Source organism: Amblyomma maculatum, chromosome 10 (genome assembly GCF_055883805.1).
Source record: "Amblyomma maculatum isolate TAMU_Amacu chromosome 10, ASM5588380v1, whole genome shotgun sequence".
Taxonomy (NCBI): Eukaryota; Metazoa; Arthropoda; class Arachnida; order Ixodida; family Ixodidae; genus Amblyomma; species Amblyomma maculatum.
Window position 1 is genome coordinate 6530377 of NC_139353.1, and position 20117 is coordinate 6550493.

The 20117-nt window shown below is 43.4% G+C and overlaps 1 protein-coding gene and 1 long non-coding RNA gene across 6 annotated transcripts in view; one reads left to right on the forward strand and one right to left on the reverse strand.

Annotated features, from left to right (window-relative positions):
• Positions 1-20117, forward strand: part of Ranbp21 (exportin-5-like protein Ranbp21) — a 56455-nt gene that overhangs the window by 14444 nt on the left and 21894 nt on the right. For all 4 annotated transcript variants that reach the window (XM_084581844.1, XM_084581842.1, XM_084581843.1 and 1 more), the window contains 14 exons: positions 74-199; positions 1588-1678; positions 2465-2587; positions 3380-3492; positions 7899-7955; positions 9010-9105; positions 10234-10365; positions 11876-11982; positions 12304-12396; positions 17125-17224; positions 17342-17407; positions 17484-17602; positions 18202-18302; positions 19962-20055. In XM_084581844.1, coding sequence (XP_084437970.1) covers positions 74-199; positions 1588-1678; positions 2465-2587; positions 3380-3492; positions 7899-7955; positions 9010-9105; positions 10234-10365; positions 11876-11982; positions 12304-12396; positions 17125-17224; positions 17342-17407; positions 17484-17602; positions 18202-18302; positions 19962-20055 — 1418 coding nt within the window. The remainder of the gene's footprint in view (positions 1-73; positions 200-1587; positions 1679-2464; positions 2588-3379; positions 3493-7898; positions 7956-9009; positions 9106-10233; positions 10366-11875; positions 11983-12303; positions 12397-17124; positions 17225-17341; positions 17408-17483; positions 17603-18201; positions 18303-19961; positions 20056-20117) is intronic.
• LOC146175472 (uncharacterized) overlaps positions 10662-20117 on the reverse strand; it is a 55225-nt gene continuing 45769 nt past the window's right edge. The window contains exon 5 of one of the 2 annotated variants that reach the window (XR_014701407.1): positions 10662-10884. This is a non-coding gene — a long non-coding RNA (uncharacterized LOC146175472). Of the gene's footprint in view, positions 10885-18418; positions 18604-20117 lie in introns of those variants that run through there. The other variant, XR_014701408.1, reaches the window with a different exon arrangement.

The following is a 20117-nucleotide window of genomic DNA, read 5'->3' on the forward strand; positions in this document are numbered from 1 at the left end:
ACTTGTGTCATAGGTAATGGCACACTTTTTGTAATTTGTCTTTCATAGCCTTCATAGTTCGTCTTCTTCACAGGCTGTGAATAACATCACTTTGCCAGTTTGGGCAGCCCTGTTCCGACATTCTGAAGTGTCACGCCTGGACATTGTGCGCAACCTGCTTCCAAAGTTTTTCAAGGTAGCCACTGAAAAGCTGACAAAGGTTAGTTAGTCCACTCTTCTGTTTCTTTCTACACCTTGGCCAGCCTGACCTTTTATGAAAAAGCTTTTCTGGCTGAATGTTCATTAGGCTTAATTCATACTTGTGTATGAGCTACTAGCGTACATGGTGTAGGAATTGTATTGAGCAGGTCTTGCTGGTTTCTTGTTGGTGTATTTGAAGTTGTCAGAGAATACGTCTACTTAAGGCAGGTAGTAACCACTGACCCAGACCACCTGAAAGAAATAACTAGTAGAATAATAGTATGGTGCAGTGCATTTGGCAGATATTCTAAGGTCGTGAATAGAAGTCTACCAGTATATGTCAAGAAGAGAGTAGGTAACAGCTGTATCTTACCAATACTGACCTGTGGGGCAGAAACGTGTCGGCTGACGAAAAGTGCAGAGTGCCATGGAAAATAAAATAGAAATAGCAGAAAGGATCAGGGAACAAATATGAGTTGATGACGTCCTAGTCATAGTCAAGAACAAGAAAAGGGCAAGTGTAGGGCATTTAATGTGGAGATACGATAATCAATAGTCATTAAGGGTAGTAAGTTGATTACAAGAAAGTGCAGACATAGCAAAGGGTGTCAATAGTCATGTGGCCAGATAAGATTCAGAAGTTTGTGGGGACAACAGTGATGTAGCTGGCACAGGGCATGCTTATTTTGAGGGATGTGGGAGATAGATTTTTCCTCCAGTGAATTTAGTTATGATAATGATGAAGATTGTATGTTAATGTGTGCTTTCTGACCAGAAAAATGGCTATTGAACAGTGCTGGTCTTGCTCCTGAGCTTCAGACAGAAGGATCGCTGCATGGTGCGCTTGCCATATAAGTTTGTACATTTCTTTGTTGTGCCTGAGCAGCTAGCTAAGTGATAAGCTGTCACATTATGTAGGTACAAAGATAGTAATTTTTTTGCACAAAGAAACTAAATGACATCATTTTTTTTAACTGACTTTTTTTTAATATGTATTTCTAGTATACTTTGTCTAGTGTGTCACCTGTATTTTATTACTTTTTGTAATCTGCTTATATGTATAAATGTCTTCTTATGTATGCTTTATTATTGTTTATGTATTTTGCTTATACCGTGTGTCATCTTGAATTGCTACTCACATCAGAATGTAGTCATGTATGAATAGGTGTCTTCCTTTCTATATTTTCCATTTTTCTCTATATGTATGCTGTCTCTCACTTCTCTGTAAAATGTCTCCGATGCTCAGCCAAGGCACAAGTCTGATTGTTTTGCCTGGAGAATATTTCAGTGCAAACAACGAATTGAATTGAACTGAAATTGAACTGCCCCATGAACTCTTCCAATGTATTGGAGTGTTCTTGATTCATGTATGTGGTGGGTTGTTAACCCATCCCAAACAAATTTCAGGTTGGTCACCCATCACGAGATGACAGCACAGCGTGTGCATACTCCCGGCTGGACTTTGACAGTGATGAGGACTTTGCACCGTTCTTAGGAAGTGAGTTATATTCACTTGCCATTGTCTTTGTCCTTTAGCACTGCGTGAGAACAGTGCATTCCTGTAACAACTACAAGAAAGGCATGCAGGCACTGAGGCCTGCATGCTTATTTTATTAAACTTATGAGAATAAAGAAATGTTGACGCTAGGCAGTGGCACTTGTACATCTATCAGGCAGGAGATTGCAATGATATTTGGTAAACAGGTAGGAAAGTAGGACGTGAGTGCTAGGTTACGCGTAAATTGCATGCATCCTTATCCCTAATCCTGGCTCTTTTATTGCAGATGTCACACTTTGTAAGTGTGTTGAATTAGTTCACTGAGAAAATGGGAACCTATTCTGTTCTCTGACCTCTCTTTATACTGCTTTGTGTTGCACATTAAGCTGTCTTAGCACCTAGTTAGAGAGTAAAGCGCTGCCACAGATGAACACAGGCCAGTGGAGAAGTGTTTCTGCCATTTTCATCTCTTACTGTGGTTTATCACCTTCTAAATCGTGAAATATCTAGCTAGGTTGCAAGTTCATTACAGCATGTCTTAGCTCTGATTGCTCGGCCTGGCTGCTTGCTTTGTTGTAGCCGAGGCTCCTTCTCATGAAGTGCTCTGAATACTTTGTGCCGGAGTATTACTATATAAGCTCACAAGGGGAACAAAATGTTGCCAGTTGGCTTGGCATCTGATAGATTAAAACAGCAAAAGCAAAAAGCAGCAGTAAAGGCAAATTTCAAAGTGTGCTTCAATATCAGTTGTTTTTTGTTTCCCTCATGAATGCTGTTTTATGCCAGAGTTCAGGGTGGACGTGACTGAAGCCGTGCGCTTGGCCACTCTGCTGAATCCCATTGCTGGCTTCCAGACGGTCAGCCAGTGGCTTCAGACACTGCTGGCAGCCAGGATCGAAGTGGGAAATGGTATGTCTGGCACCACTGCAATTGAGTACACCACAGGGAAGTTTTATGGGACAAATGCATTGCGAAGGGATGTGAGCCAGTTTGCATGCACTTACGATAGACTGAAAGTAAAAAGCATGTGGATGAACCAAAATAACCGCATATGCAGGCGTCTGGTCTTCTTCACCTTGGTCATTATGAGCCATTAACATTCTTGGCGCTCCTATGATCCACTTTATATGTAGGTGCTGGAGAACTGTATTGATAAGACTGGGATGTTGAAGTGGCAGTGCACAATTTACTTTTGTGTCAGCATTATTCCAAAAGTAGCAACAATTGTGTTAGCCTGTTGAGCTTTTTGTGAGCTGTGGGTCATGAAAAAGAAATAATGTGGTTTTTTGTGGTGGCCTAGAGGCTGTAAAGGATCCACACCATTTACACATTGCAATTGGAGCCAATCTTGAGCCTCCTATACAAGCCAATCTCAGTCTAATATGGTTGTGAGGTGAAAGTGAAATGAACTCGTTTGCTTGTGGCATATAGGGTTGGAAAAAAAAAAAAAAAAGCCAGAAGAGACCTAGTACCACTCACTGCCCAGAGTCCTGCATATTAAAAAAAAAAAATTTCAAAGGGAGCCTTATTGCTGTGCCTTTTATTTTGTGGGCCTTCAGGAAATTAGTGTGATAGGGGTCTGTCCCTATTACCTGGTAAGCAAACTTGCACCTTTTGTAATACATTTACTTGCATTTTTTTTTTCTTGTTTTCGCTTGTTCACTTACTGTTATGATTGTTTTCATCATGCTACTTGTAAAGAGCCCGACAACGGTCACTGCTCACTCAACTCACCGTCAGCAGTACGCTGGGATGCCCTTGCCACGTTCATGGATGGCGTGTTCAGCCGTTTCCTCACCTCACCCAACCCAAAGGTAAGGTATTATCCAATAAGCATATTATAAAGCTACAACACTTTATACTTTTAAAGCTCCCCCAATACACCAAGCAGTCAGTGCGTCTGAGCCACTAGTGTTGTTTTCTAAAAATGAAGTCACATACCAGTGATAATTTGCAAATATGAACTCCTTCTTTTAAAATGTTAGCTCTACTGTGTTCATTAGAAGTTTCGCTTTAGTCCTGAATTGGTCTTGATCTTGGATGTAATGAATATGTGACCTCAATTATAGCGTAGATGCATGCATACCAAGTGACCTCAGATGTAACAAACACGCACTTTCGGTTGTAACAAAGATGCATGCATACCACATGGTCTTGGGTATACCGAACATGCAGCCTAAGTTATAACCAAGGTGCATGCATACCATGTGATCTCTGATATAACGAACACATAATCTCAGTTATTCGGATATACCGAATATGCAATATTGGTTATACTGAATATGCATGGTCATGCCATCAGAGGTGAACTGAACTGCTCAATGTTTTTCTTTTTTAGTGGGCTATCACTTGACACCCATTCATTAATTCTGCCAATGTCTGTCTGCCTGTCTGAAGCCATTGCCAACTTGGGTAGTAGTACAATTGGGATGAGGATGAAACCCATTGGGGCAAAAAAAAAATTAAAATTGGTTTTTGAGAAAAGGAAAGGTACAACATATGTGTAGCTTCTGAGCCCTCCGTGTGTTTGGACAACATCTGAAAAACTCACAAAGCTAAAAAAGAGCATCATTCTCTGCATAAAGTGGTTGGAGGTGTTGTTTGAAGGCAGCGATAAAAATTCGTTTTTTTTTTTTTTTTTTTTTAGTTTTACATCTCTACCCTCCCTCTTTTTATAATACTTATCTAGTTTGCCTTCTTATTTGCTTATTTTCCTATTTCATCTTAATTTTCCCTTTGACTTTTGTGGAAGATGGACTGTGATAGATGTCATAGTAATAGGAATGTAGAACTACTTTTTTTGTAAGTACTAATTTGACTATTACTCAATGAATGGAGAGGAAATGGTTCAGTTATGCACTCAGCATTTAATTATACTGTCTTATTACTTTCTTCTTCTAATTGTATGACAAGGGATTCTCAATCGTTACTCTATTACTCAATTTTATTTTGAAATAGTATAACTATAGTATTTTGCAAGTACAATGAGACATGATATATTTTTTTTAGTATTGTGACTTAGATACTGACCAAGGAACATGCCTGCCTCAGGGGGTTACGGCACATATTCATCCACCCTGTAGGTCCATAGGGTGTTTGGGAACAGTGGCCGCAACGAGGTTTGCTCGGCTTGAAGGGAGCGAGATGATATCGATGGCCCTCCTTTAGGAAGTAGAATAGTTTGTTGGCCTGCTCTTAGGGGAGAATCTTGCAGTGCTCGACCTGACAAGAGCAAGTGAAGTCTGTACACTGACTTTGGTGTTTGTTTTGTTTTTTATGCTAAATCCTTTGGGAACGTATAAAAGAAACTCACATTGCAAAATACTGCAAGGGTTGCACCAAATGGGAGCAGGGCCCGTATTCTGAGCTGCAAGCTCAGAATACGGGCCCTGCCCTGGGCCCATATTCTGAGTTTGTGTTGTTTTTGAAGTGTCGCTATCTCACGTGACTTCAAGTCATCTGATCGATCTAACGCCAAAACCGGGTGTTGCCACTACGGAACTGGAAGAGGTGGCAACATCATGTTCCGCCGTTTCTACCAACCAGATGACTCAAAGTCATGTGAGATAGCGACACTTTCGATAACGACGCAAACTCGGAATATGGGCCCAGGGCAGTAAAAACACTCAACCCATAGGGAGTGTTCGGCCACAGTGCCCATAAGATTAAAATCCAGTCTTGTCCACTTAGTGAGCCTGCATGTGCTGTGTTGGCAGCCTGGTAATGACCGCCTTCTGTTGATGTTCTCACTTTTCCCTGGTGTGTCTCCCTCTCATCTAGCGACGAAATTCCAGGTCAGCAAATTAATTACTAGAAACGCTTTTTTCTTTTATGTTGTTTGACTGAGCGACCACTGCAGGTACCGGGGTGGCCCCCATTCGCCATTTTGTTGGTGTCTGTCTGTCTGAAACGATTGGCAGCAGCGTCCAACTTGGGCAGCACTTTTGAGATGGGAATTAAACCCACCGGGACCGTTGGATCCCAAGTCAGAGTTGTTACTCCCAAACCAGGCTGGCACATTTGTATGGCTTGATTAATGCAGGACTTTGTGTCTATTTCAGCAGTACTTAATATAATGTGATAGATTGGAACCGTATGCGAAAGTATGTGAGACCTGAAACAAAAGTGAAAAATGAAATGCTAGCACATCTTGGTGCATTTGGCCTGACCGTGCAAAACCAGCCATCTTTTTCTCTTTCTTGCTGAGAATTGATGTGCATGAAAAATGAAATTAACAGCTGTTTGCTTTCACAATGTTTTGTGTGTCCCCTTCACAGATGTTTTAAAGGAGAGAGCGGTATTATCCTCCCATGTCGAAAAATTCTCTGTCGGTGGCATCGGTAGCATCGACTGTTTAAAGCCTGGCAGCCTTGAAAAATCACAAGCATGTCTCTTCACTTCACTTTATTATTGACCCCCAATTCGGGGGTACTATTGCCTTTGTTAGGCTTTCAGTGCGAAAATGTTAATAACACCATGTCGGCAAAAATCGTTCATGGCGCAAGCCTTGCAGTCTCGAAAATTCATGAACGCGCCTCTGAGTTGGCAGGTGACATGGCCAGGCACTGATTGGCTGGAAGGGTGAGATGGGAACTAAACACAATGGGCCCTTGCAGCCTCCTTTTGAAGCTTCACAAGGTCGAAAATGGGCAGGACATGTAGTGCGAAGAGAGGATAACCGATGGTCGCTGAAGGTAACAAACTGGATTCCAAGGGAAGGAAAGCGTAGCAGGGGGCGGCAGAAAGTTAGGTGGGCGGATGAGATTAAGAAGTTCGCAGGGGTCAAGTGGATGCAACTAGCACAGAACCGGGTTAAGTGGAGAAATATGGGAGAGGCCTTCGCCCTGCAGTGGGTATAGTCAGGCTGATGATGATGATGAAGGTCGAAAAATCATGAGCTTGCTTCCGGGAGGTGGCATGGAAGTGCCACATCTCTGACCACAGAGCTACAATGATTCCATTGAGTTTAAATCTTTCACCTGAAACAAAATGTCAGGAGAGTTGAAACCTGGGTCAGTTGGGACGTTGTCTTTAAGAATAATAAACCAGCCAAAGGACGAGGACGAAGAAAGACAAGGCACACATGGCAGCTGTCGTGTGTGCCTCGTCTTTCTTCGTCCTCTTCCTTTGGCTGGTGCGATTATTCTTAAAGACAAAATGTCAATTGCTGCAGGACATTCCACATGGTCTAGGCCACCTAAGTGAAATTTACTACCGCGCAATAGATGATCCAGAAACTAATGTTTCTATCATGTCTTTGCAGAGGCAATTACGTAATCATGTAGCATGCCGTAGAAAAGTAATGCTCTCACAGACCTGCCGCATGAACCTCATTGATCGTCTGTGTGCTTTTTGTTTGTTTGTATGTTTTTTTTTTTTGCTTTTATATTTTTATAGGGGTTTAAGGTCCCAAAGTGACTTGGGCTATTAGGAGCGCCGTAGTGAAGGATTCCAGAAATTTCAACCACCCGGGGTTCATTAATGTGCACACTGACATCGCACGATGTCACTTTTTGAGCCATGTGCTCTGAATGATGTGGCTTTGTTGCTTGAGGAACTGCCAGCATGTTTGAAGAAGAACTTGTCGCAGCAAGCACTAAGGCTAGATGGGATGGGAAGGGAAGAATTTAATAGACAGTGGATGAAGCAAACTTAACAGGCGTGTGCATTTTGTGAGCGGCTAGCCAGGAAGCCTCCTTTCTGTACTGACTTCATGCAGTTGTTCTTTGCAAACTATTCCATTGCACGGTTCGAGTCTATGCGGCCACTGTAGGTTTTCGGAAAATAAAATGAGATATGTTAGCAGTACATTTATCTTTTTCTTATGCACACGATTGTCAGCAGCACAAAGCTGTGAAGTGCTCCGCCTTGGAGATGAAGTCACAGGAAAGATTTACTTTCTTGAAAGGTTTACTTTCTTATCATGGACTGGCATGTTATGCATATGGGGTTTGTGGCCATAGCTTCCATCTGTGGCTACTCTAGCTGTCGTTGGCAAATGTGCTTGAATGAGGCTCGGAAGATCAGTTCTTTGGGCTTTACTGTGGAGTGTTCACAGAAAAGAATGGCGCTAAATATCGGAACAACGCTTGTCTCAATTCCTGAGGCGTTGTGAGATACTTATGTCTTCTTTTGCTCTGTGGTAGTCATTCTTGTCAGAGCTGAGAGTTTTGAATGAAGCATTGTGACTGAGCCATCAATCTCACTCCTGTGTCCACAGCCAAGCGCAGAGGAAGGTATCTTCTTGCTGGAATCCCTGCTCAACTTCGAAATCGAGGTGAGAGCATACTTTTGACACTTCTACTCTCACTTGTCATACTAATACAGTAGAACCCCGCTATAGTAAACTCGGATATAGTAAAGTGAAACTGAAGTCCCAGTTCATCTTCCATAGACAACTGTATATTTTTACGCCTTTATAGTAAATACATATTTAGTAAAAATCAGCTAAAGTGCGCCTGGCCGCGGCAATGACTCCCACGATATGACATCGCCGCCCGTGTACTGCCTAGAATCGCGAGGAAAATACTTTTGTATCTGAAAAAAAAAAAAAAAAAAAAAATAATAATAATAATAAATAAATAATAACACCATGTCTTTTTTTTTTTTAAGTGGCTTTACCACTAGGCTTAGCAGCATTCAGGAGAAGCCTACTTTACGGAGGCCTTGGAGCCGTAAGGGAAAGCGTGCAGCGCGTAGGAAAAAAAAAAAAAGTAAAGCTGCCTACAAATGGAAAGGCGGCGGCACAGTTTGTTCAGAAAGTAAGGGAGAGTAAAAGTGCAGCAAGAAATAGGGAAAAGAAACAGGCGAATATTCACTGCACTGTGAAGCACAAAGCATGAGGCAGCGGAGGCAAGAAGTGGAGGTGCAGCGTGTGCTGTCTTGCAGCACTTGACTGCCATGCGCATTTATCATTTATTGCCTTTTAAAAAACATAAACAGTAAAAAGTGACACCGTGTTCATTAAAGTCTTTGATTTTCACATGAAACCAAACTCGGTTGTATTCGTAGCCACGTTGTCCTCATGCTTAAGAGGTACTTCCACTAGATGTAAAAAAATTTTATAACTGAAAAACATTGCACAAAGAGATGATAGAGAGATGGAAGCTATATCAGAGTGTTTTTTTTTTCATTAAACAACAAGACGTGTTTAGCAAGTAGCCATTTAACTACCAGACAGCATCTTCAGGACCATGTATCACCAACAACTGATATAGTAAAGATTTTTGCTGGTCTCAGTCACTTTATTATAAAGGGGTTCTACATTGCAATGTTGATTATGGGATTAAAAAAAAAAAGACGTCTTTGTTTTGCCCCTCGTACTGCCATAGGATCCAGTTATCCTCTCCTACACCTTGTCCTGTATATCCAATCTGGGTGTATTTCTGACACTTGCCCCTGGAAGTCTACCCAAGGTGCTCAACAAGGTACGACAGTCTTTTCTCTTGGTTAACTCTGGTTAGTGTTAGTGCTTCTGTCTTGTGCTCAGCCTCCTGTGACTATGACTATAAATCAGTAAGGATATAGAACTGCACATGCTTACAGCAAGAAATATGTAGTGCTGTCGTCCAGAATTGAGACACAAACAACGATTCAAGTAGTGTGCGATGAGGGGCTAGCTGGTGATGCATGAACTTAAAACGTAAACCATGCAAGGGTGAAACACAGAGGAAATAATTGGACAGGAAAGGCACAGAGTTGCAAGTCAGCATGCGCCCTGTCCACTTCTTTCCTTTGTGTTTCATTCTTTACGCAGTTTTCATTTTTGAGTTAGTACAAACAACATTAATCTTTGAGAAGCATAAAAGTGCTTAACTGTAAATTGTATTTTGATTTTGGTCATGCATTTTCTGTTATTTTAAAGGCAGATGAAAATACATACTGGGAATGTTTAGCACTAAAGGAGGTCTAAGTGCAGGTAGATGCAACGTCCAAATTTTTAATGAGTTGTCAGTGTTGTCGCTCAAAACTGATTCCAAAATCGGCAGCATATCAGAAAAAGAAAAATGCAATCTGTGTTAAGAGTGGTACAATAAAAAATGCTGAAAAGTTAGCCTGCAAAACTGTAGATGCGATGAAATACAGTGCTGAAGGAAAGAATTGCTATGTTGTCTATTGTTTTATTCCTAAAGGAGTTTGTAAAATGTATGTAGTGAGAGTATGTTATGGCAAGATAAGGTGAGCCAAAATGGTATGCAAGCTAAGATGAGTGCGACTTTGCCATTGGTGCTCATTTTTGGGAAATTATTGGATCAGAGTGACTCTTTTGCCAGTGCTATTATTTAATGTTTAATGCCAGGGCAATCACTGACTGTTGCATCTGTTGCTATTAAACCTAATGAGAGAAAGTTTAAATCACAGCAGAGCATGTGATCAGCATTTAGGCAAGTTGCAGTGTACTGCTGCGTAAGCTTCAGCCAGGCATTGCAGTATTCTGTAAAAAGCAAGCTTCAGTTGTTTTGTTGGACTGGGATACCTGAATTATGGTAGAGCACGACACACCACGTGAGGCCGACACTTAGCTGCTTTGTTCCCTTTGTATGGCTTTTCTGCAGCTCTTCTCATGTGCAGTCTTCATGTTGCCAAATCAGCCAGTGACCATCCAGAGCCGTGCTCTGCGAAACCTGAGGCGCCATGCCTGTGCAGGCCTGGTCAAATTGTGCCACCTCTACCCAAAGCTAGTCATGGTGAGTCTGCCAGACTGCTTGCTCAACGCTGGCAATGAAAACGCTTTTCTCTTTGCATTTTCTTTGTTCCAACATGAAGTGTGCAAAGAGGATTGAATTAATGATACCTGCCCTTTCATTTATTAAAATAAGAATGAAAGGACAAGCATTCAATAATGTGTATATATATACATATATATTGTGGGGGTTCTCACAGGACTCGGGCTCCGCTCCAAGAGCCAAACGCCTCGCCGCTAGCTCTGACCACATCTGTGGCAGGGAAGAACAAAACACCAAGGCACAGCCAGTGGGCCAGGTTGTTTATTGAGAGTGCCCAATTTTCATCCTCTGTGTCGTAGTAGCATCTGCGCACTCCGGTGACGCGGCGTCGTCTCTCTGGATGTTGATGCTGTCCGCGCGATGAGATGAGAAGGGGAGGAAAGCGCCGCCCAGCATGCTACGCCAGTTCTCTCATTAACCGCCGCCCTCTCCGCCACAGCTCCGGGGGAAGGAGGCCAGGAGGGGAAAGATGAGGGCTCCCTGTGAAAGAGAGAGAGAGGGTGTTCGCCGCGTCGTGCGGGCAAGGGGAATGTTGATTTCCCACAATATATATACACACACACCTTTCTCCAGACTCTTGAGAAAGGATAGGCTCCCGCTAGGCTTCACCTTGAACACACACACACCATACTTCCTCCTTCATAGCTGGAATGGATAAGGTTCTTGAAAACTTTTTTATTATTTTTCAAGTTTTCAACATATTTCGTTGAAACTTGGCATGCAAGTACAGAATAGAATGCTGATTTCAATTATCTCATCAAGGAGACATGATATGGCAAAATAACATGTCTCTTTCTTACGGGCCATTATGGTAATTCCTTATTTAAAAAAGACCTCTTTTAGAAACATGCATACAATTCTAAGGGTCCACTGCACATGTAGCAGCTAAGGAAACTCATGTCATTTTCTTGACGTCAATTTCTTGATCATAAATAAATACCGGTCGGAAAGAAAGTATGTAGCAGCAATTAGCCAAAATTTAGTCTAATTACTATTATATTACAATTAAAAAAGAAAGGAAAGGTTTAGGATGTGCATTAGACATTTTGAAATCTTTGCATGATCCTAAAAGAGGTTCTTTGTCACGAGAAATTGCCATAAAAGCATGTAAGAAATGACCTGATTAGGACAGTTATTTGTCTATATTTTCAACTTGAGATGAGATGTTTTAAATCTGAATGCATATTTGAAATCGGCTTTCTATTCTGCACTTGCATGGTAAGTTTCAACAAGATATGTTGAAAAATAAAAAAGGGGTTTTCAAGACCCTCATACCCCCCCTTAAATGGTTGCATAATTCTATGTTTGCCGCAGCTTGCCATAGGTAAGCGGGTGGTTTGCCTGTGGACTAGATAAAAATTGTAGTTTGCACATTTTTCTCTTTAAGAGCTGAGTCTGTTAAGAGCAGACTCTGCTTGGCTTAACGATTTTATACTTACTCATTACTTGTTTCTTTTTTTTTTTTTTCCAGCCCTGCTTTGATCAGGTTTACTCTTCTGTGAAACGAATACAGACGGAGGACAAGCTGATCACACAGCTTGAAGCATGTACTCTTGCAGAGGCCTTACTCATCCTGAGGTTATCACTGTCTTTTCATTATCCTTTATGAACTTTTTTAGTACCCTTGTGCAGTAACCATAAAGAGCTGTATGTCAGCTCTGTATCATGCTGGCAACATCTAAGGCAAAGTATGGCCTTTTTGCTAGTGGGGCACATGGATTTCCTGATTGTGTTCGATAGTGTGGAAAATTATTTGGGTCCGTTACAACGAAACCTTCAGTCTTGAATATTATTCACCGCTAAATTTCTAATGGTGGCCTTTCGTCAACTGTAGCTTTTCAGTTGCATTGAGAAGTGCAGGTGAGGTTAAAGCAGTGCCTCATCTTGCGCTCTTTTCAGCAACGAGTTCCACGACTATGAGCGGCAGTGCAAGTTCATCGTTGATGTAGTCTCACCTGCCACAGCCATGTTGGCAAGAGATGAAATGAAGGTGTAAGTCACACATTGCTTTTTGGGTTACTCTGTTGGCATAACATTTCACCTTCATGGCTGTAAAAGGTGGGTGTGCTCCTCCTCAGACTGTGCTTTCAACATCAATAATAGGGGTCAGTTGATGCACTTGGCTAGTTTAGCGTGGAGTTCTTCTAACATACATTGATGCATCTGCATTATGAGCTCCATAAGCTCCATAAACTGCTTGGCATTCTGCATTCTTTCAAGCCTCCCAGAACTACCTACTGTGGTTGGAAGGTGGCAAATGGAGAGAGGGAGATAGGGATAGGCTGGAAAGTGTAGGTGCCATGACAGGACGACGCTGTGACAAAGGGTGAAGAGAAAAGTGCATTGAGAAGAGGGGAGGAGATATCGGAGAAGAACCATAAAAAAAAAAATGCTGCGAGCTGAGCGAATTAAACAGCAATGCCTTTGGAGAGCATGTCAGGGACAGATGGGAGACCTTGCTTTTGGGGGGAAAACAAGTAAGTCTAGATTGGTTATAACGAAGTCGGCGAGAATTGAAAATCGCTTCGCTATATCCGCTATTTCGTTTTATCTGGACTATGAAAAAAAAGAGACAAATTTGAGTAAATTGTTTTATCGCTGTTCGTCGAAGTGGTCCAGCATTCCAAGAACACGCTTTGCAAGTGCCGTCTTCAAGATCGCGGCCTCCATGCCATCCAACTGCGAATCGAAGTTCTGCTCTGAACTCTCGAGGTACATCTGTAGTGTGTCAACTGCTGCGATGGCTTCTGCAGAGGGGCGCAACCGGTGTTGTCGCAGTCATTCTCGGAGGCACCATCCGTCCCTTCCATGACATTCCCGGCAACTTCGTCAATTGTGAAGTCCTGTGTGGCAACAAGTTCGTCATCGGCCAATATGAGGTCCATGTGGGACAGACCTAGGCCCGCTTGCACGAACGTGAGGGTATAAGTCCAGTCTTAAGACCGAGTCTAGTCTTATCCGAATCTAAAATAAGACTGGGCTTCCCGGCGGCCGCCGGGCGCTTTCACGAACCGATAAGACTGAACTGCAGTCTAGACATATTGAAGACTGTAGGTACTTTTGGTCCTTAGGCGAGTATTTTAGCCACCGGCAGGGAATGGGACAGGGAGCTGGCGGAAGTCGGCCGCGAACGTGGCCGGCGTTCGCGCCGACCAATAGCTGATCATAGTTCTATGTAAACATTCGGCTGCTTTTCTTGCGCGCTTTTCGAAAATTGAAAACGGAACATTTTGACAGCGCTGCCTGTCTGATCGTGTATAAAATTTATATAACAGTGCGAGACACTGGCTATGAGGTTTCACTCAGTTGCGTTCTACAATTCCATGACTGATTTCAAAACGAGGATGATGTATTTAATCCCAGCTGAAATGCAGAGTCGAAGCGCGCAGGAGAGTGAATAGATGTCTCCAGCGCTCACCGAACTTAGGAGGTCGGTGAGCTCGTTTATTCTCAGGCACTTCCCTCCGTAGGTCGTAGAAATTCATCAAAGCAAACCCCCCCCCGCCCCCCTTTCTTCCGTGCCCGCATTTTAAGCATCGTAACTTCTTTTCTGTCTTCTCTGTCCTGAAGGTTTGCTTTGAAGTCAAATTCGCTCTGCACTCAACCACGCAGTGCGAATGAAGTAGCATTTTTTTCGTCTTTTTAACAATATGACGTAGCAATCGCACCAAACGACTAGCAGCAAAACATCATATCAAAAGCACATATTTCAAAAAATGCGGTGGGCGTCTTCAAGCTCATATGTTTAACCCTTTCTAATTTTAACAATGACTTTGCCTTTTCCGAGAAAAAGAAAAGGTAACAACCGCGTGAGCACCCTTGGGAGCATTTGCCCTCAATTCCTCTTTTAAAGTGCTAAAGGCGTCCGTCTAATTAATAATATATATTTTATTTCTAGTCGGCGAGTGGTGTTCAGACCAATTGCCATTCCATTGAGCAACAGGCATCCCGTGCGTTTCGGCGTTTTGAAAGTACGAGGCATGCGTGACTGCGCCGAGGATCGAGAGAGGCATAGGAGATAAATGAAAAAGACAAAAGACTGCCGGATGGTCCTCGCTTGGGAAAGGAGAGTGAACTGCATATACACAGAGGCGATGCGGCGGCGCGGCCGCTGACGGGTGTCGTCTGACACGCTCCCGCGCAGGCGTTTGCGATGGGTATCAGGTTGGGTGTTTCCAGGGTACACGCACGTACACAGGCCCGGACCAACGTCAAAATCTGCACATGAGTGCCGTCAATCGCACCCACAACGCGCGAAAAACTGGTGACGGCCAACTGAAAAAAAAAAGGAGCGTAGTGATGTTTAGTTCCCCGGCTAAGTCATGCGCAGGCTTGCGCACCATCGCGCGCACACATATGATGAAAAACACGTCGGCCGAACGAAGTCGCGAAATGCGCACGGTGAGTGATACCTTTGCGTTACTCTGCGCGTCCAGTATATAGGTTCAAAAAGCAGGTACTCCATATATACACACATGAGAGATCCTACGTACAGCACGCATGCTCAGCTGCTCCGACCGTAAGCTAACGCGCCGAGTCAAGATAAGCAAGCAGCAATGAAACAAGCGAGGGAAGCAGATAAAGAGGCTTACCGGATCCAGTGTGCTGCGGTGGACGAGGACGAGAGCAACTCGACATACTATGCGGCTTGCTGTCGATTCGTGGGCCCCGATCATATATCCGGCAGTAATCAAGCGGAGGCAAAAACTTTGAGCGCCAGCATCACCAGCAGCTCGGCGCTCAAAGCACCGCTCCGGCGCGTCGGGCGCTCGATTTCAGGGCGAAGCATGTCGGCAATGAGCCGCCCCGCACGAAGCATAGACGCCGCTGCAGCTGCTCCTCACTGAACGTATCGAGGGGATTCGTGCTGTCACGGAACACACACGTTCGCGGCGCAACAAGAGTTCGGCGAGCATCTCGAGGCAGACCAAGCGCAGGGCAGCCATGTTGGACTGACTATAAGACTGGGATAAGACTGCTCGAGGCAGCCTAGGTTCCAGTCTTATTCCAGTCTTAAGTTTCTGTCTTATTCCAGTCTAGTTTGTTTCGTGCAAGCGTCTTATCGGCTAGGGAACATTTAGACTGCAATAAGATTTGATTAAGCCTGAAGATCAGAATAAGACTAGACTTAAATGTTTCGTGCAAGCGGGCCCTGGAGGCACAAAGTCCAACTCTTTAGCAGACTCCCATAGCTGCTCTAAGCAGGCTGTCATGGCTGCACCATGAGCTGTTGCAGCGATGTCAATCACGACAGCTTCATCCTCAGCAGGCGCTGTTTCCGTGCTGCTGCTCCATTTCCCGGCTGAAAGTCACAAGAGCAAAGCCCAAATCCTTAGCTTTCGCTAGCATGATGGGTCCACTGAGCGGGATGTTCTTTGATCAGGCATCCAAGAACCACCTGTAAAGTACGGCTTCTACGTCGGTGTACATGGCGCACTGGATCCTCTTTCGGTCCCTGCTGCCAACGTCGTCATCGAGAACGGCGTCGATCTTGCTGCTGTTCTTGGTTATTGTAGTGTGTGGACTGTGCAGTTTCATACTTCCGTGCAATATCACTCTTCTTCACGTTTCGGTGCACTTCGTCCAGAATGGAGCGCTTCGTCTTCAATGACAACTCTTTCCCGTTGAAGTGCTGGGGCTTGCGAGACTAGACATAGCCGAGAAATTGAAGGGTCGGGTCGAGAAATGCGATAACTGAGTAGGTCCGTTGTCTAAATATTGCCCAGGCAAGTCAGGGGTCACGAGATATAAGCAATGAGAAGCGGAACAAGGCAGGAAGACGTAATGGCGTCAGCGAGAGAAGCGCATACAAAGATCCACGAAAGCGGAGGAAATTTTCTCGCTTCTTTTTCCCCTCTTTCACTCCCGCTACACTTTCTCCCCGACTCTCCCTTTCCCGAGTCTAGAACCGAGAAGAGAGAAGTCCCAGAGAGACAAATTCAATGCTCCGTAACGTCACCGAGAATTGCCTTTTAGTTTCTTACTTTTTTACTTCCCGTGCAACCGACTCAACGGCACGACGGGACGGCGCATCACGAAGACGCCAAGTCAAACGATGCAGTGAAGCAACCTTTCGCTTCGCGGGAGAGCAGACGACGCTGTGAATGCGGCCTTCAGCCACATTTTGTCCTTATTTTCGCTCAAAAATTTACCTGAAGGCGTAAAAATCTCCCAATTGATACATTATTTTTCATTTGGTACAAAATTACTTTGGTATATCCGCTGACGTGCGCTTATTTACTTCGTTAAAACTGGACCCAAATTGTATTAAAAATGCAAAAATGGGAATGGGAAATTGAACTTCCTTCATTATAACCGCTATTTCGCTTAAGTGGCTTCGCTATAACCGGGCTATACTGTAGAAGCATGCAAGTATGAAGAAGTGCACAGTGAGGTGGTTGTAAAGAAAGGTGTTTTATGTCGTGTCATGCAAAAGGAAATTAAGTTCTAATGGTACAAATTTCTGTCAGACCGATACAACAGTTGCCTGTCAGTCTTTATGTTGGGAGATGCAGCGCAAGAAGAGACTCAAGGTCCTGCGTCTCTTTTTGTGCTGTACCTTTCAATATGAGCCGATAGCAACTTGCCCAACTGCCCATCCTTAATTAAATTTTTTATCATTTTTATTATGTGTTTGGCTCTGCATATTTCACTTCATGAACCTTGTTATGACTACACATGTCCAAAAATGCGGGCATTCCTTACGCTCCACCTTTGCAGAGTGGCATCGTCACCTGAAGCATTCATGTCATTTATCGGTCTTACGGAGGCACCAGTAGAGTCTACAGCCGACGACAGTAGTGGCTATAATCGCTCCCAGGTGAGTGCACAGATCCTAGCCTGGCTTTTTCCCATTATTCTGCGTTCGCACCATCAGCTTGCTGGTCATTTATGCACGTAATGCGGAGTGTGCCACATCTTCCCCTTTTATTTGCAGCTGTTGAACTGTGTGAATGTGTTTCTGGCTCTGATCAAGCGGTGTCGCTGGCCTGATGACATTGAGGTGAGAGGAGCAAACTTTGCGGTAGTATTAACATTGCTTGCAATGAGAGTAAGCTCTCATTGCTCTTTCTCTGCAGGTGGCTAAGAGAGGGGGCTTTTATTGTGAGGGAAGTGACAGCTATTGCACTCCGTATTTCCGAAATCCGGCTACACCTTATGTGGTGTCTCTGTTACCAATCATGGCACAAATGCTGAGGTGAGACCACAGTTCTTCTGGCATCGTTGCCTTGTAGATGCATTTGATTTAAACTTCACTTTGCTTTGCTTGGAGGCCACGGCCATGATTAGAATTGGATCATAACGTTGTGCTGAAAATGAAAAGGCCTTCCTCATATTGTAAAAATTGAGCACTGCAACATCCGAAAAGTGGGGACATAATTTTAACTTAAAGCTGAAATTCACATAGCGCAAAGTGAAGTGCCATCTGCAGTGAAACCTTGACATTATTGTTGTATCATAGTAGGTGACCAAACATAAGGTGCCCGTGTACTGTGGAATATCAGTGCACATTAAAGAACCCCAGATGGTTGAAATTATCTAGAGCCCTCCACTAAGGCACACCCCGTTGCCTGAGCCACTTTGGGATGTTAAACCCCATAAAGCAAACATTGTGTATGAGCACAGTTTCGTAAAATATCACAGATTTTCTTTAAAACAGCATTCTTTCTTTTCTCTTTTTTTTAATCTTTCAGAAGGGTTCATTATATTTTATTATAGCTTATGCAGTATTAATGTGCCCTTCTATGGATATCAACACTCCTTCCAAGTTTTGACTTTGTGTGCTGCTGTGTCCAGGACTTACAACCAGTTGTGGAGTCCAGAGGCACGGGCAAAGGCGCACCTGATGTTTGCACCAGCCTTTGACATCCACGACAGTGAAAAGAATTGCATTCTGGGTATGTGCAGTGTCGGCAGTGCTTTATGTTGATGTGAAAAGGTAATCGCTGTTTTGGTTCTTCGACTTATAGTTCTTTGACCTTTGTAGTGTAAACCAAGCATTCTCAAAAAATATTTAAGCGTAGAGTTTCTGAAATTTATCGCGCCTATAATAGACCTGTGGTCAAGGTGCCCAGATATGCCTGGTGCATGCCACATGCCTTGATCAGGTTTGATCCCTGGTACCGCCGGGTACCCATCGGTTTTCAGTGGGTACAAGATTTCCCCTGGCCTGGTGCTCGGCTCTCCTGGGGTGAAATGCTTGGGAAAAGGAGCCATGGACCAAAAATGTTGGTTAAAAAAAAAAAAAAAAAGTTCTGAGAACATGCTGAACTTCTGTGCAGCTTGATTATACAGTTCATCTTGGTTTGGCAAACACCTTTGCTATACTGTCTACAAGGATAGCTAAACTCTCTACAGAAAGGTGCAGTCATGAGCAATATGACAGGGAACAAACCTTTTGCACAAAATTGCAAATATTTTTCATACTGAGGACCACCTTTGAATATTGTGCATCCAAAGGAAAACTAGTCAGGACATTGAAAAAACTGCACTTGTCACACATAATTATGAAGTATTCGATTAAAATTCTCAAACTTTGTTCTCTCTCATATTGTTCATGATTGTACATTGAAGCAGACTACATTGGCAGCCACCACATTCTAAATTTTTTAGCGCTGAAAGATCACACATCTGCAAGGAAATAAATTCCTGATGCTTAAAAGTTGTAGAGAGGACTTTGTGATGACACGAGATTTTAGTTGAAAACAGGTCTTCTGCTGTTTGAATGTTCTGTATTTTTATAATTCTGTATATACAGTGGTGATGTCGGCATTGTTTTTTACGGTTAGGATTGCAATGATGCGGTCCTTGCACTGGTCGTGGTGAGCAGTGTTTGATGTCGCATAGTAAGCAGTGCAGCGAGACCCAAAGGTATCAACAGGGTCTCGCATTCTGATCACAAAGAGGCAACTCTTACTGAAGAACAGAGCTTTCATAAGTTAGAAAAAGCAGAAAAGCGAAATAGAGTTGTTGCCATCACTAGCTGGTTTGCAGGTGACATGCTTGTACCGGGGCTGCTTTTTTCCCAAATCCCACACACTGCGCTTCAGCACCACTCATTTCAAAATAGTGGCAACGTGTGCATTTCAGTGTAGATTTCATGAGTTTAAAATGAATAACGGAAATTTTGAAATCACTTTATTTCAAATTTAAATGTATTTTTTTTCTGCCGGGCGAACATCAACATGGCCAGAAGGAGCCAGAGGATCGGTAGTTATTAAGAACAGTATAATTATGTATGTGTCCCTTTAATATTAACAGTAACACGTGTAATTACCAAGAGGCTACTCTATTTATTAGCATGCTGACAACACACCAGTCATCTTGACTGCCTGGGTATAATAAATTTATGGTAATGATCTTACCCTGAATAACAAACATCCTTCCTGCCAAATTATTTATGTGCATTTTTTGAAGAAACTGCATTCATTGTACAGCTAATTACAGTAATCAGAACGCATCTAATATTAAGCTGTAACAGTTTTGAGAGCTGCGGCTTCAAAGTACTTGATGGCTTCGTCATACATAATTCTGCATTGGGCTGTGCGTTCTTCTAGGTGCGCGATCAGAGGGGGAGCCAACGGATGCCTTGGGGTCCAAGCAGCCCATCGACCGTGCAAAGAGCTTCCTGTTCAGCATTCAAGACTACAGGTGCAACGTGTTTCCTTTGTGATATGCGACACTTACTTTGGTGTCACCCTGGACTTCTGCGG